At 50.6% G+C, this 15483-nt stretch overlaps 1 protein-coding gene across 10 annotated transcripts in view; it reads left to right on the forward strand.

Moving 5' to 3' along the window:
• CASZ1 (castor zinc finger 1) overlaps positions 1-15483 on the forward strand; it is a 280840-nt gene that overhangs the window by 211669 nt on the left and 53688 nt on the right. For 5 of the 10 annotated variants that reach the window (XM_057431546.1, XM_057431529.1, XM_057431536.1 and 2 more), the window contains one exon: positions 3436-3595. The exons of 4 other annotated variants lie outside the window; for them this stretch is intronic. In XM_057431546.1, coding sequence (XP_057287529.1) covers positions 3577-3595 — 19 coding nt within the window. In that variant the 5' untranslated portion in view covers positions 3436-3576. Of the gene's footprint in view, positions 1-3435; positions 3596-10733; positions 10897-15483 lie in introns of those variants that run through there. One more of the 10 variants, XM_057431583.1, reaches the window with a different exon arrangement.

Genomic DNA, 15483 nt, shown 5'->3' on the forward strand with positions numbered 1-15483 from the left:
AATTCTCTCCAGTTCCCATGGTACTTTGAGAGGAGCTGCTTCTGCTCCTCTGTTCCAGTGTGCCCAGCTCCTTTCCAGGGTTTCCTCCTGCACCCGTCCTCTCCACCCGCTTGGAGTTCTTGTCTCCTTTCCAGCTCTGTATGGCTTTATTGCTGCCACTCCCTGCTCTTCTGAGGAGGTTTCATGAACGTGAGGCCAGTTGGGACTGCTCTCAGAGCAGCCCAAATTGGGGCAGTTTGTGATTTGTGTTCACAGGAGAGAGGTGCTAAAGGTGCCTACAGGAGCTGCAGGAATGTCACAGCCCCATGGTCCATGGTGCTGTGTTTCTGACAGTGGCTGGTGCCAGATGCCCCAAAGGAAGGTACCAAACTCCAGAGCATGCAGATGTAAAATGATCTGCCCCTCTGTCCCTTCGATGCCCTTTCCATGTGTCCAGCAGAGAACAGCTCCGACTTAGCGATGCCTGCATGGATGTGTGCGATGACAGTGGCAGCGCTTGGTCCAGCCCAAGCAGGAGATGTGTCCTTTCCACATCCCATCCCCAGTGCTGGCAGCCACAGCAGGGATCCCAGCAGAAGGAAGCTGCGTGCTGTCCCAGCTTCCTTGGGCAGCCATGGAAATGCTGGTTCCAGCATGGTGGGAAGCTGTCCTCACCTCTCATGGTGTGTGCTGTGAGCAGAGAGGCCTCCCAGGTCCAGGGCTCTCAAGGAGCTGCCTTATGAAAGGGGATGGTGGGAACAAGACTGCATCCTTCTCCTCCCCCCCTTCTCCCAAGGAGCTGGAGACAGACAGAGGGACAGGCATCTGTCCGATGGCAGCTTGGATAGGAGGGAGCCCTGTTGGCTTTGCCGAGGGAGCCTCTTTCTATATGGAAATGAAGAATTTAGGCTAATGGAGCTCAACCATCTCTAATTTTGCGATGGCAGGAGGATTTTGATTGAAAGTAATTAAGCAAGCTAGCTGTAAAATTAATTAAAGCAAAAGGGGGGGATTTTTTTATTGGATTGGATAGCGATATAGCGGCTGTCAAATGGGGGACGGATGGGGGTGACCTGAATTCTCTGCCCTCCCTCCTCCCACTCGGGACGTTTATGTCACTTTAATCTCCTTACAGCGGCTGGTGTGCATTTGTTTGAAATAATCAAGGAAATATGGTCAGAAATTGTCAGCTTTCAGATCTAATTTACCTGACAGCCCTGCGCGGACCAGTAAGCCTCTGTGTGCGTGTGTGTGTGGTGCATGCGACTGTGTGGTCATGGAGGACTCCTTGTCTCCTTTCTCCCCCCTCTCTCTTCATCCTGTCGTCTCTTGATTCCCAGCAAAAAATACTTGTGGCACATCTGGGACCACCCAGTGCCTCACAGGGAAAAAGGAGTAAGTTTGGGATTTTTCCTGCGGTCCTTTCTCCACCCCCAGCTCCCATCACTGCCTCCTCCCAACCTGCTGCCTCATCCTTGCACCATAACCAGCTTTAGGGTTTAGGCAATATAGGATTATGGGGAGGTGGCTGTAATTCTTTATTCCAGATGGCTGGCAACTGCTAAACCCACTGTCACAAGTACTGAGTTATAAAAATACTTAAATTAGGCCCTTTGTTTCTTCCCATGTCCCTGCCAGGCAGCTCTTCCCATGTCCTGCCGGGAGTTCAGCTTGCATGGGACAAGTGGGGGACTTGAGTCAAGACTATAATGATGCTGGGGAGAGGCTTTGGACTCACACCTACCTGGATTCCCTTGCTCAGCTCCATCTGCTGCTTTTTGCCTTTAGCACTTGAAGAGAGATGCTGCAGTAGGAGCTAGGCATGGCTTGGTGTATGTATGTGCTCCCTTAGCAGGTGAAGGTCCTGATCCAGGGGCATATGAATTATGTTAGCATACATCTTACCGGGGGATGCACACGCCTGACAGAGACCCAGGTTTCCCCTCTGGACCTAACCCTGCAGGTACCTGTGGACCTGAGCTCAGTGTGATAAGAGACTGAGGAAGGAGGGAGGGCAACTGCTGTAGGGTCAGCGTTCCCTCAGAGCTGCCTGGTGCCTCCATCTGTCCTGCTATGTTGGCTCATAGGGTTATTATTTATTATTTATTATTGTTCATTAGGTGCTGACAGAGTTGGGGCTTTTGTTTGTTTTGTTTGGGTCTCCATTTAGTGGCCTTTGCTGAGACAGATTTCAGTGCCAAGACCTCAGGCGCTTTTACAGTTACAGCCCGTGATCCTATTGCATTGTTTATGTAATGACTCTCAATCCCAAGGGATTCTGCAGCCTTTCTTAGACCCAGCACCCAGCACCTGGCAGGGAGAGTGTAGGGCAAGTGCTGGCCCCTGGTGCCAAGGAAAAGCTGTGGGTTTTAGGTGCTAGGAGACCATTAATACATAGACAGACCAGGCTGGTCTTTGCTGTGAGGATCCACATCCAGGGAAGTTGATGAAGCTGCTTCAGAAGGAGGAGCAGATGATTCATCCCTGCCACAGTCTGTGTGGCTGTGGGGTGCCTTGGTGGCTCAGACCTGGCTGTTGGGTTTCTGCAGCCCTGCCAGTCTGTCTCCAATACTGTGAGCTGAGTCTTCATGGGTCAGCTTGTGTGACCCGTCCTCTGCGTGTCCCAGAGCACCCCCAGCCATCTCAGCACTGGCCTGAAGCTTTCACCCTGTGATGGAGGTGTGTGGAGGGCGCCTCAGCAGCTCTGTAAGCTGCTGGACTTCAGTAGGACATGGTCTAGTCCATGGCCAGCTGCATGTGGCTATGCTGAAGTGGGTGATGAGCTCATCACCATGATTCCTGTGTTTAATTCCCGCTTTGCCACTGATTCGCTTTGTATCTGTAGCCATGCGAATGCCTAGCTTTGTGCCAGTGCTTCCTCATCAGGATAATGGGTATAATTAGGCTTCCCTGATTGAAGATAGCACCCAGTGCTCAGTGTGCTGGCAGGGTTTTCCCTTTTGTTTAAAAGTCCTTTCCAAAAACAGGAGGTAAGACCCGATTCTGGAGTGCTGGTTCCCAGATTGTATTCCAAATGCATGCAGATTAGAATCGCTGACAATATCCAACCCTTTCCTTTTGGGATAGGGCTGCTCTGAATGTTGGCTTCCCATAAACCCCAGCAGGAGAGTTAGGTGAGGACCAAGCCCTTGGAAGCACTCAGTCTCCTCTGTATTCAGCAAACTACGGGGATTGCAGGTAGTGGCACTTCTGACCTTCTGTGTTAATTACAAATATAACAGAATGTAATATCAAGAATAGCCTAAATAATTTCATGGCCTGTTAACCAAAAGAGAGCCTGAATTCTGGGATGTGGACCAAGCTACCACTGAGCACGGTGTATAAAGTCAGTGGTGTTTGGAAGAAGGGTCGTACTGTGATGGTTGCTTCTGTAGATTGCAAGATGAGATGATGAAGAGTGCATTAGATAATTTTCTAACGTAACATTCCCTACAGGCAGTTACTGGCATTGCTGTAGAGGCCTCCTGAACGACGTGTTGGAAAAGGAAGTGCACAGGACAGTCTTTCTGCACTGTGAAACTATTTGAGACCCCCATGCAAAGCTGTGCTCTGTGCTGACTCCCAGGCTCCTCAGACATGGCCGAGGAAAATGCACGTGAGTGCTGACCTGGGGGCACCTTCTCTTGTTCTCTTTGCACCTACTTGTACCTGTTCAACATACTTTCCCTCTCAAGCACTGCCACTCAAATGAGTCTCGAGAGACCCTGACTCCAGCACAGCCAGGAGCTGGAAAACATCCTTGTAGTTGGGTGAATGGGATGAAGAGTTCAGATCTGGGTGGTGTGGCTTTCTCTCAGGTTGATGTGAGTGGCAGTGGAAAGGCATAAGCTCAGTTCTGCCATCACTGACATGGTGTCAGCTGGGAAGATCATTCTTCTGAGCTTAGCAGAGTGACATGAGCATAAGAGCAGCTAGAGAGGGATCAAGCTGGGTGGGTCTGGAAGGGGAGAGCTGTGGCACTGGGCTGAGAGTGTATTTGATGTATTGATTTTGCTTGCATGTGCTCAGGGCTGGAGGGGCAGTCTGTGGGGCAGGAGAGTCCTTTGGAAAGCAGATGGGCAGCTCAGCTCACATCAGTGCAAAGAAACCTTGGGAATGTGCAAAGAGATCTCCAGGAGGGAGGCACGGTAGGGACACCTTTCCTGGGGAGCAGTTCAGGCCATAGAGCTGCTGGCTCTCACACAGCATCTTGCTCCAGCACTGATTCCTGGATGCTGTTCCTGTGCATCCAGCTGCCTTGGGGCAATGAGGGGAAGGAAAAGCCAGAGCCAGTGGCTCAGCTGATCAGGGAGGCAGAGGCTGCCCTGCCTGGCTTGCAATGGATTCAGGGGCCTTCTGTAGAAACTGTCTCAAGGGCAAGTCTGTACAAGCCAGTTACTGTTCATTTCCTTCATTTCCCAAGGAGGTAGAGAAGCCACTGAGAAATCAAAATGTGGCAGTGGAAGGTTTGGGGATATGAGGGCATAGTGTGGCTGGGCAAACAAGGCTGTGTTTGGTGATGTATCTGTCATCCCATTCACATCCCTGGCAGTGGGACCCAGGGACCTCATGAGGATTCAGGACAGGCTTTTGTGAAGACACTGTGAGCAGTGAAGTGGGTGCTGAATGGGGCACAGGTCAACAAGTGGGGCATGGAGAGGCAAGTGTCACACTTGCAGATGAGCTGCTGGGGCCCAGTTAAAACACAGCTCTAAGGGGAATGGGCATCAGCATGTCTCCCACTCAGCCTCTCTCCCTTCCCTTCTTTCCATCTCACATCCTCTCTGGGGCACCATGCAAGTTGATCAGTTTGCACCAGAATGCAGTAAAATCACTGAGGTTGCAAAGGTTTTGGTTTCATTAATTCTGAACCCTATATGCCAGCCCTCTGCTCTGTCTCTCATTTGCAGGGTTGTCACTGCCAGGGCAGGCTCACTTTGCTTAGAATAGTTTAGGTTGAAAAAGATCTTTAAGATCATCAAGTCCAGCCATTAACCCAGCACACCACTAAACCATGTCTTACGGAGTGAGCAAGTGTGCCTGGACAGGTGCTCAATGTTGTTTGTGATGGGAGAGCAGGAGAAACAGAGTAATCAGGATCCCTTCTCAATATTCATGTCTGTTCTCCTGTTGGTGGGTATTTGTCAGTAAGTGATAATGTTGAGCTGGATACCACTGAGCTGCTGGAAGAAGAATGAGACTTGTTGACTTGGAGGAGCTTGAAATGTGTCTTTGCCCTGCAGTGCCAATATAGCAGCTGCAGAAACAAGCTCGTTAGTTCTCCATTGAGAAAGCAGAAGGCAGAGTTCTCCTTACTACTGAGGGAACTGAAGAGGAGGAATCCACTTGATGGACTGCTCCAAAGCCAGCCCTGTGGTATTTAGAGTATGTTTTCATTGCAGAATGCATTTGCAGGACTGAGCTGGCAGGTTCACCTCCTGGAGGTGTGAGCAAGCACTTGGGTGACTGCTACTGGTGGGATACTGGGGTTTCTGGGGGCATCTCCTGTGGCTGTTCATACAGCTGCTGCAAGCTCCATCAGCAGCAGAATCTGGGAGGATTTTCCTCCTCCTGCACCCCAGCAGGGGAGGGAAGGGAAGCTGTGGGCAGGCTGGGAATAGCTGGTGCTGGATGGGCTCCACATGTGTCCTTGCAGCAGTGGGGCAGCTCCGCAGCCTGGGTGTCCCAGCACCAGAGTTGAAGGACAGCTTTATGGGAGAGGGCTCAAGGCAGCACTCCCCAGGTTCACTCTGCACAGGAGATGCACCCGTACGGAGCTGTCTTTTTATTTGCAAACTGAGCAGTTGTACTGGAAGAGATTTAGCAAACATGGGACTGCACAATGCTGTGTGTACTGAGTCACACATCAGGGCTAGAGCCAACGAGCACTGTGAGCTACTGAGGCAAACATTTGAGAATAGTTACAATGGGCACCAAAAATATCTTCAAATGAGATCTTTCTGCATTGCTGCATGTTGGATAACAGGGAGGGCTGACAACCTAAGCTTAAACTCTACCCACATACTCTAGAGCTCATCCTGGGCAAGGGAGGTGACTGGGATGGGAACAGAACAGAAGAAAAGCAGTCATGTTCCTGTAAAGGAAGCCCTGAACAACCAATTTCACATAGGTTGGAGAAGTTCTGCTCTATTGGCAGAGACAAGGTTGTGGGCCTGCGTAGCGAGATAGGTTCTAGTTGTGTGGTGCCTGGTTCTGACTGTGTTTCAGGAGGCAATGACTCCAGAATTCCTGTTGGATCTGCACTCAGAGCTCCCCACATCAGCATAGGGCCAGGGCAGGATCAGTCCCTACGGGATGTCTTCTCCTATCTGGTTTTAAAACTCTCAAGCAAGGGGGCTGCGCTTGGGTGCTCTTGCAGAAGCTCTCCCTGTTGCAGGGTTTTCCCAGGGGTTTGCTCTGTGGTTGCTGTTTCCTCTCTGCCACTCTCTATAAAGTAAAGGAGCTACTTCCCCAAATCCCACCTCTGGTTTCAGAGACACAATTCCCCAAACTCAGATTCTGGGGGCTTGTCCATCTCAGACAATCAGAGAACAGGAGGGCTCTCAGTGCAGTGTGGCACAGACACAGGTGCAGGGCTGGTGGTGAGCACCAGTTCCAAGTGCCCCGTCAGCATCTCCCCTTCCCTCTCACCCTTGCCTGCTGCTCTCTGCACCCTGGTGCTGGGATCATACCTTTGAGCACACCATCTCTCCCACTGGTTTTGCAGGCGTGTTTTCTGCCAGCACAGGGCACTGAAAAGTGCTGGCACTGCCAAAAACCCTGTGTGCACTACGACTCCCCAAACATCCCTTTATTTTTATTGTTCTGTTAATTACTGTTTAAACTTTAATAAGTCACTTCGTCAGGAGGGGGGACCTGCAGTGAGGTTTCTGTGCAAACACTGGGCCCGGCAGTGACTCTGGTGTAACATAACCCTTTATACAATGTGGGAATGTTTAGACTGTAACAGAAACTTGTTATTTTAATGACAGTTAAAGGGGAAAAAAAAAGAACGGAGCGAATGAAAAAGGGAAGCAAGTTTGTTGGGGAAATGGCTCATCTCAATCTCTCTGTCTGGCCTCTTTTCTCTTGGCTTTAATGAGAGCTGGATAAGGAGGCTTTATGGCTTCTGCTGGAGCAAGTCTTGTTCCCAGAGATGCCCTACACCAGGCAGTATGTGGTCCCCTCTGTTCTGCAGGGTAAGGCTAACAGCAGAGAGATGCTGATGGAAGCAACATGGCTTGATTTTGCTCAGAGGCAGCAGCAGATGCCTAAAGCCAATTTGAGCTCAGTCTAATTATTCTGACCCACACAAGAGACTTTCCCCTTCTATTCAGAGCTTCTTGCACTGCTGAAGTTGTTAAGTAGCTATGCTGAAGCAGATGCTGGTGTGCCATAGATAAGAGGGTCCAACATGCCATGGACAAGTGGACCTTAAATCTAGAACTTTCCTTACTTTGACTGGTCACCACTCAAAAGGAGGAACCATTCTGGTTATGAGAGGGGGAAAGGAAGAGGGAGAACCTGGCTCATACTCTCAGCATTGGGAGAATGGAGGGTTCACAGGCATTCTTGAGTTTGGGTTGTGGCTGTTGACATCTGTATTGCTTTGAGGTAGCGGAGGGTGCCTGTGCAGTGGCGGATGTCCCTGCACCACAGCACTCAAGTCACCTCCAGGTTTGGTGCGGTTATATTTAGCACTCACTATAGACAAGACCATATAGAGTGATATATACGATCTGAAAACCTTCAACTCCTGCTGACCTCTCTGCTGCTACAGTGAAATCCCCAAAATCTATCCTGAGGAGTGATGCTAGACCGGGAGATGGGAGATCTCCCCGCTTTTCCCTGACACGTTCCATGTTTCCCTCTCCCCACGTTGGTCCTAGGCAGTGCCACTCCCCTGGGCAGCACAGAACTTTGGAGGGGTGGTTGGAGGGATGTGGGGTGTAAGGAGCTTTTGCTGGAAGCAGTGTTTCATAGCATCAACAGCTTTGCTTGGGTGCCAGCTCACTCCCAGGAATCCTGATCCTCCATCCAGAGATCCTCTCTCCTCTCTGCTGATTTTCTGACCAAAACAAGCCTGGGGGACTTGCATTCTATAAAGCTTTTTGATGAGGGCGAACGCAGGGTGGAGTGGGAGGGGATGGAATCATGGACCCCCAGGGACTGTGTTTCCCCAGTGGGGGAGCATGCAGGGAGCAGGCCAAAACGGTTCACGCTTTCCTGGCCCGCTGCTGGGTTGTGATTGTTATTGATTGGGTTTGCTGTTCTCGGCACTTTGTGTTTTTCCAGCTGAGCACTGGCTTGCCCTTTGGTTCTTTATTTTCTATATATTATTTTCCCCTCTGCTTTCATTCAGATACCCACAGACATCACACACGGGGCAGGCTGTGGATGGGGTGAGCCTGCATCCAGGGCTGCGCAGGCTGGGAGCGTGCTGGGGTCTGTGTAAGGTACCAGTAACATGAGAGCCTGCTGTCAGTAGGATTAAATTCGCAGGTCTGTGTTATCTCGGGAAGTGTGGCATACAAAAAGGTAAAGAAATCTGCTCTTGTAGAAGAACCAGCGTCAGGGCTTCATGTTGAAGCAAATCATAGGAACACGCACAGGGACTTCCCACGCTTGGGCACATACAATGTGTATCTGGCTCAGGGTGCATAAGCCCCAAAGACAGAGGGCCAAGGGAACTGCTAGTTTTGTTTCATTTCCAGTGTGTGGTTGTGGTTCCAGATCCCACCAAGCCCCTTGTATTGGCTGTTCCAGCTGTGTGTGCTCATGTCACTCCTCCACAGAGCTGCGCCTGCTCACGGGGCCAGTCCCTTTAGGAATGGCATTTTCCAGGTTCTTATGTGAGGCTGAACATGTCCCAGCTGCAAAAATAACCAGTCTATATGCCCTGTGGAAACAGGAGCAGCAGCGACACATCTGTCGGGTCTGGGCAGAGCCAGCTTGTAACTAATGCCCCAAAGGGGCATCGGGCACTGCAGGCTACTTGTCAGTGTGCAGAAACCCAAAATAGAGACCTTGGGGAGGACCAGCCCGTTGGTGGGGCGAAGCTCTGCAGTGGGCAGAGCAACTGATAGCTCTGGGCCTCTTGTAGGTGGGTTCCAGCGAGACATGAATATTGACTGGCTGCTCTAGACCAGCTGCGGGGCACCACCAACCCCAGAGCCGCATCTCCCTGTCCCCTCTGTGCCCCTCTCCGGGGCCGGTGGGGTCACTTTGGTTGGAGAGCACAAGCTGAGCTCAAGGATAGAGCCCCCTGGACGGAGCCAAGGAGCCACTGGATAAAAACCGCTGAGGTTTTCCTTTTCTGTACAGCGCGTTTCCCTAAATTGCCTTTGACTGTGTGCATCGCTAATGAAAGTTTATGCCCTTGTTAGAAGGACAGGCAGGTCCGTTCCAGTTAGGGCTGGGTCTATCCTTCTGCCAACTGCCCTCCCCAGCACACACACACACACACACACCACACACACACACACTCACTCCTGCTCTCCCTGGTGAATAAGTGGAGGCTGTTATAAAAAAAAAAAAAGGGGAAAAAAAAAGAGGAGGGGAAAAAAATTTCCATATTTGTGGAAGTTGCTTTAAAAGCATTTTATCATGTCATAAAAAAAAGGGAAAGTACTCTCGGAAATTGATCCTGCACACGAGCCCATTGGACAGAAGGACGTCGGGATGTTAATGGCTATTTTGCTCCAGGGTGGCTTATTAAAAAATTTATACATAAATGCTTAAAATTGCATAAATTATTAAAAAAAAAAAAATAGTAAGCAATTTGCAACCCCGATCCACTTTTCCTCTTTTTTTTTCCCTATCCCTCCTCATCCTTTTCCTCCCTTCTTTCTTCCCCCTCTTCTCACCCTTGTCCCCTCCCTGTCTGAAAATGCAATGTGTCCAAAATTGTCCATGGATGTGTGTAAAATAAATAGGGTTTTAACTGTGAGCCGCCAGTGGCCAGCGGAGCCGGCTACGAGGGGGGAATAACAGCAAAAAACAAGAGAGGGGAGAAGCAAAAAGAAAAAGAAAGAAAGAAGTTTGGATATGATGAGTGTTTCTCGCAGGCGTGGAATGTCACCCACATATCCTGGAGATTGTACTGGGGAGGTTTATGATGGTTTCCCATTGATTTGTTTCCCCGACGCAGCTGCCGACCTCTATTGAGGGACAAACATAATCAGCACTGACGCAAATTAGATGGTTATTCGTTTTGAAAATTGACAGAAAAACAATAAAAAAGATGAAATGCTCCCAAATCAATAGATATAATGAAATTCAAATAATCCGAGAGATGAGGTCTCCATGGCAACTGATAATGTGGAAAAGAAAACAATTTAATAAAGGACAGACACACTTTGAAAACAGATTGGGCAAAGGGAAGGCGGGGGGGCGAGGGAGCAAGGGGGGCCGTGGGCTGGGTGGCGGTGGGAGGGGGCAGCGGGAGGAGGAGGAGGTGGTGGGGAGCCGGAGCCTCTCCGGTTGGTTAGCGGTGCCGTGGTGAAGGATCACTGTCCATCCCAAGGACGCTTGCCATAATTAAGAGAGGCTTTCGGTCCAGAAAGTGCAGATTCAGGTTTTAATACACAAAATTATTTCAGGAGCACTGAATCGGAAAGTCGTTTGTTATGACCTTCCTGAGAGGCCTGGAGCAGGGCATGTTGGAGGCGCGGCGGCTGAGCCAGCTGAGTTATGGCATATTTGTGTTTTTATAGTGCGGAGGGGAGGGGGGAACGGGGGAAGAAGGTTAAACAGTATTTACAGCTCAGTTGTTTTCAGAAAGGAAAGAGAAATAGAGTTCATGAAAAGATGCGAGTGGAAGAGAGAGGGAGAGGGAGAGATCCCCTGCCCGGCACACACACTCCACTGGGACGCCAGCTCCAATGAGACACTCACCGATGCTCTTTTTACCTTAAGGTGTGAGGTGCAGCTGGGCTGGGGGTAAAGAGGGGCTCTGTGATGGGATGGGGAGCGTGTCTGTCCCTGCTGCCGAGCCTGGCTGCAGCGTCCGGCTGGGAGCCCACTGTCTCCTCATTCCAAGCTGCAGAATAAACAGCTCCTGGCACGCGGAATTGAGCTGAAAGCGAGTGTTGTGTGAGTGTGTGAGTGCATCCAGGGTGCTCTGCCTGTGCGTGTCTGCATGTGGGCTGTGTGTCCGTGGGTGCTCGGTGCATCTGGGGCTGAGCAGAGCTGAATGCCTGCGAGTGTGTGCCTCTGGAGAGGTGCAGCCACTGTGCACCCATGTGTGCGGGTGTAATACGTGTGCAGGCACAGGTACATGGATGTTCGCGTGCATTAGCATGTGTTCTGTGTGCAGGCTGCTCCATGAGCATGTGCACAGACATGCAGCTGTGTGTGTGTGTGTGTGTGTGTGTGTGTGTGTGTGTGCTGGGTCATGTATGCCTCTGCATGTGGTAGTGCTCCTGCACAGCCTCGTATTTGTACACGTGTGTGTTCACCGTTGGTGATAGTGCTAGCGCATGGATGGGCTCAGGAGGACAGGAGAGGTGAGAACGTGAGCCTTAATGACCAGAAGAAAGAGCAGCAAAAGGCAGGACAGAGAACTGGTGTGGTGTGAGCACTGGGAAGCCAGGGGTGAGTGTCCCTCCCATGCAGCTCTGCCAGGACTGCTGAGTTGACAAGCTCAGGGATGTCCCAGTGCTTTCACACCAGAGCTCAGCTTTCCTCTCCCAGCCTGTGAGCCTTTTCCACACAAACAGGGTGGACAAGTGTTCCTCCCAGCCGTGTTGCACAGTATTTGCAGGTGCCAGGCATCTCCAGGGATTAAAGAGCCCCTGAACTCCCAGTGCTGCATGTGATGGGTGCTCTTTGGGTTCCAGAAAGACTCCCAGCCCCACCTGGGGTTTATAGAAACCTCTAAGAAATCTGAGTGTCCCTTTTGTATACCAAAGCCAGAGCATTTTACCTGCTCACATACAGCTCAGGCAACGGTTGAGGGCTGTGGGGAGGATGTAAAACAAGCTGCAAGGCTAAGATGCTCGAGTTTGCCCTCTGTCATGCAGCTCTTGCTGAGGTCTCATTTCCCTCATGGGGGCTAACACGCTGATTTACTTTGCAGGACCTTGAAAGACCACAATAATGAACTTTTCCTGGCCCTGTGTTTCTGATGCAACAAGCATTCAGGCTCCCAACTCCCATTTAGCTCCTGACTTCCCACTGCAATTAATTAGGAGTCTGCATTCTTTGTTGGGTCTGAGCTTAATAGTGCTGAAAGGGATTGCAGATTGCTCTTAAACCACCTACCAGCTACAACCAGGGTTTGGAGGGACCCTTGTTTAGGAGGTGGCTCACTTAACCCCTGCCCTTGATTACGGATTACTCTGAGCCCAGCCTGAAGCCAGGGAGCTCCTCCCTACTGACTTGGGTCATGGTGGGTTTGGATTCTCATTAAAGATAGTCACCGAGAGGAACTGATGAAACTTTGAGCAATTCCCTTCTGAAACCGTCATTTTAGAAGCACGTTGTCTCTCCCAGGCCCTTTTAATTCCCCAAAGTCGGTGCTTACAGCTAAGTCTGGTTCTCTCTTTACCACTTTGATGTTTCACTGCCCTATCTCCTTCAGCATTTACAGAGGGGTTTGTGCAGCATTTCAGAGAGGCTCACGTCTTGGCCTCCTCTTCATTCCTTGGGAGCTGGATCCCATGGCAGAACCTGCTCCAGAGGCTTCCCCAGCCCTCGTTGCTCTCCACCACCCCTTCCCTCTCTCTATCTGTATCCACCCTGTACCCCTGGCACAGCACCCGCAGCGTGCATGTTGTCTACAGGAGGTGAAGTTAGGCATTATGTTTGCATTTAGTTGCCCTGACAACATGTCTGGCTTCATAGGGAGTTTTCCAAGGGCCACAGCCAGCCTGCAGGGACCCGATGGTGATGAGCTATTACTCTTCAGTATCCCTTTTGCGTCTTTCCCCTTGGTTTTCTTCACAACCTGTGGGGAGATTGATGGCAGGATTGTGATGTAGATGTTAGCAGTTCTGTTTGATTTATAGAGTTACTTAGGCTGAGTGAGGCCACTTAGGCTCCTCTGGATAGTAAACCTTTTAACTGGACTAAAAGAATTAATAATAAATAAATAAATAGGGCAAGGAGGAGAAACTGGATCAGAGAAGCCAATCCTCTTGGCTTTATGTTATCTGAAAGGAAAGACTGAAAACAGAAGGCTCCCAAGGAGCAGTGAGACCCTGCTCAGTGCATTAGGCTGGAGCTCGGAGAGCAGGTTTTCATGGGACCAAGAGGAGGAAGCTATTGAAACATCTTATCCTGTATTGACTGATGATCTAGAAAATTGGCAGTGGGACACAAGGAGCTTTTGCGCTTCAAACTGTCCTGAATCACTGCTTCTCCTCTGCTGTGACTTGAATTGCAGTAGCACTTAAAATTGCAAACAAGATACTGGGCCTGCTAAGCTAGGCGAGAAACCTTTGACCATCTGATGGTTAAACCAGCAGGTTAAGGGCAAAATGGGAACCTGGGGGATATTTGCCCAAAGAAAAGAAGTGGGTTCAGAGCAGAGCAGGGAGGAGAACCAAAGTTCCCGACTCCCATTACTTGCTTTTTTCCCCTCTTCTTTCCATTCTGCTCCTTATGTTAATACTGGAAGTTCTCTGTCTTACTGCTATGCAGAAAGAGGGGTTTATTTCTTGTCCTTTGGAGGGTCAGGGTATGTGAGCGGAGAGCAGGGCAAGGGAAGGGCAGAGGCAAGGAGCTTTGTCTGGGCACTTGGGGGTGAGCAGCAGAGCCTTGGCGGCTCTCGGAGTAAGGAGGGGTGGACAAGATCAAAGCACATTTAGGATCATTTTTGCGATCTGCTCAGGAAAAGGTTCAGACGTGCGTTACTAAAGAGCTGTGAAGAAGGATTAGTGCTGTCCTTGCTCGCAGTTGAAGCACTTTCCCCACCAGCTGTGCCAAATGCCTGTGAAGAGCTGGTGGAGCGGCAGCAGAGCAGGTCAGCGGCAGGTGAGGAGGCAGCGTGGAGGCTGTCGTGGGGCAGGGTGAGCAGGACGGGGGCCATGCAGGCTGGGGTGGTGCAGAGGGAGGTGTCTGAGGCAGGAGATGCCGCTGCGGCAGCGGAGGAGGCGCAGTGCCGGTGTCCGTCCTGCTCTGCTGCCTGCAGCCGGGCTCTGCTCTCCAGCGGGGACTCTGCGGACTCTGGAGGACTTTGAGTTGCAGCCCATTGCACCATTGCAGCAGGAGAGGCTGTGCCTGGGCTGTGCTAGGGCCAGCTCACTCCTAGTGTGAGGTCTGTGCTGCCTTCCTCTCCCTGGCCAGTGATATATGGCATAAATTAGGCCTCTGAAGGGGGATACTGCATCCTTAAGAAGAAATATGTCCTCATTTTTCTTAAACACCGTTTGCACTGAGTGAAATGTTTAGAAGGGACGCTGAGGGATAACTTTATTTCTTACTAGGGAGTTCAGAGCCGTTCAGTTAAACCCATAAAACACTGGGAGTAGGGAAGCTGACAGCCTGCCCGTGCATTAGAAAAGCCATTACTCATCTAAGGGAAATTCATCCCGTGCTGGAGCTTGGCGTTACCAATGGGGTGGTCCAGGGGAGGACACAGGATCATCTCCCTTGGACATCTGAGGGGTCAGTAGGATGCTCAGAGGTGGAAAAGGCTCAGTAAGAATGCAGCACAGTGACAGAGTGCTGATGGAGGTCTCAAAGTAAACATCCAGCCCACAGGGTGGGTAATCGTCCTCATTCCTTCTCCTCTGCATAGGGAAACTAAGGCATGGAAACCTGGGGAGACTGATGGTTACATCACGACTGGAAACTAGGCTGGAAGCCAGCGCTCCTGGCTTTTAACCTCCAGCTTCAGTCTCTAAAACCAAATTCCTTTCCAGAGCAAGAGTGAAAGTCAGGAGCCCTGACCCTCTGCTTCATGTTTACTGCCAGGCCATGTTCCCATGGTGGATCAGGAGCTTTGGCTCCACCTTCATTGCTCTGATGTTCAGCCCTTTCTTCCTAATGGGATTTAGAGAATCCCCTGGAAGATGAAGGCAAGGTCTTCTAGGTGGTGTTAACGGGAATTCCTGTCTCGGATGGTGGTTGGTGGTGCAGCGGGCTGTGTTGCAGGTATGGCTGGCTGACCTTCTGCTCTCACACAAGCACCTCGCCAGTGCAGGCTGTGGTTGTTCCCCCAGCGGGGACAGGGCCACAGGCACCCGGTGTCACAGCAGACAAGGCGTCAGCCACCAGGAGGGCAGTGACTTTCTGTTTGGTATTTTATTTTGGAGGCTTGACACCAAAAGATTTAATATTTGTTTGAAATGAGAAACAGTTCTCAAATGAATTTGGAGAGCCTGGGAATTAATGTCAGCCCCCCCTCCCCTCCCTAAACACCCCTCCTCCCCGTCAGCTCAGCCCCCCCCTTTCAATTTCTGAAGCCTGCTGATTTGAATATTTATAAATATCAGTAAATTATTTATTGTAGCAATCTGCTGTGCCATTTCACCAATCGCCGTTAACACTTTAGGGCTC

Source organism: Pezoporus wallicus, unplaced genomic scaffold (genome assembly GCF_028554395.1).
Source record: "Pezoporus wallicus isolate ANWC-B61680 ecotype Strahan unplaced genomic scaffold, APGP_CSIRO_Pwel_v1 contig_8006, whole genome shotgun sequence".
In the NCBI taxonomy this organism is placed as follows: domain Eukaryota; kingdom Metazoa; phylum Chordata; class Aves; order Psittaciformes; family Psittacidae; genus Pezoporus; species Pezoporus wallicus.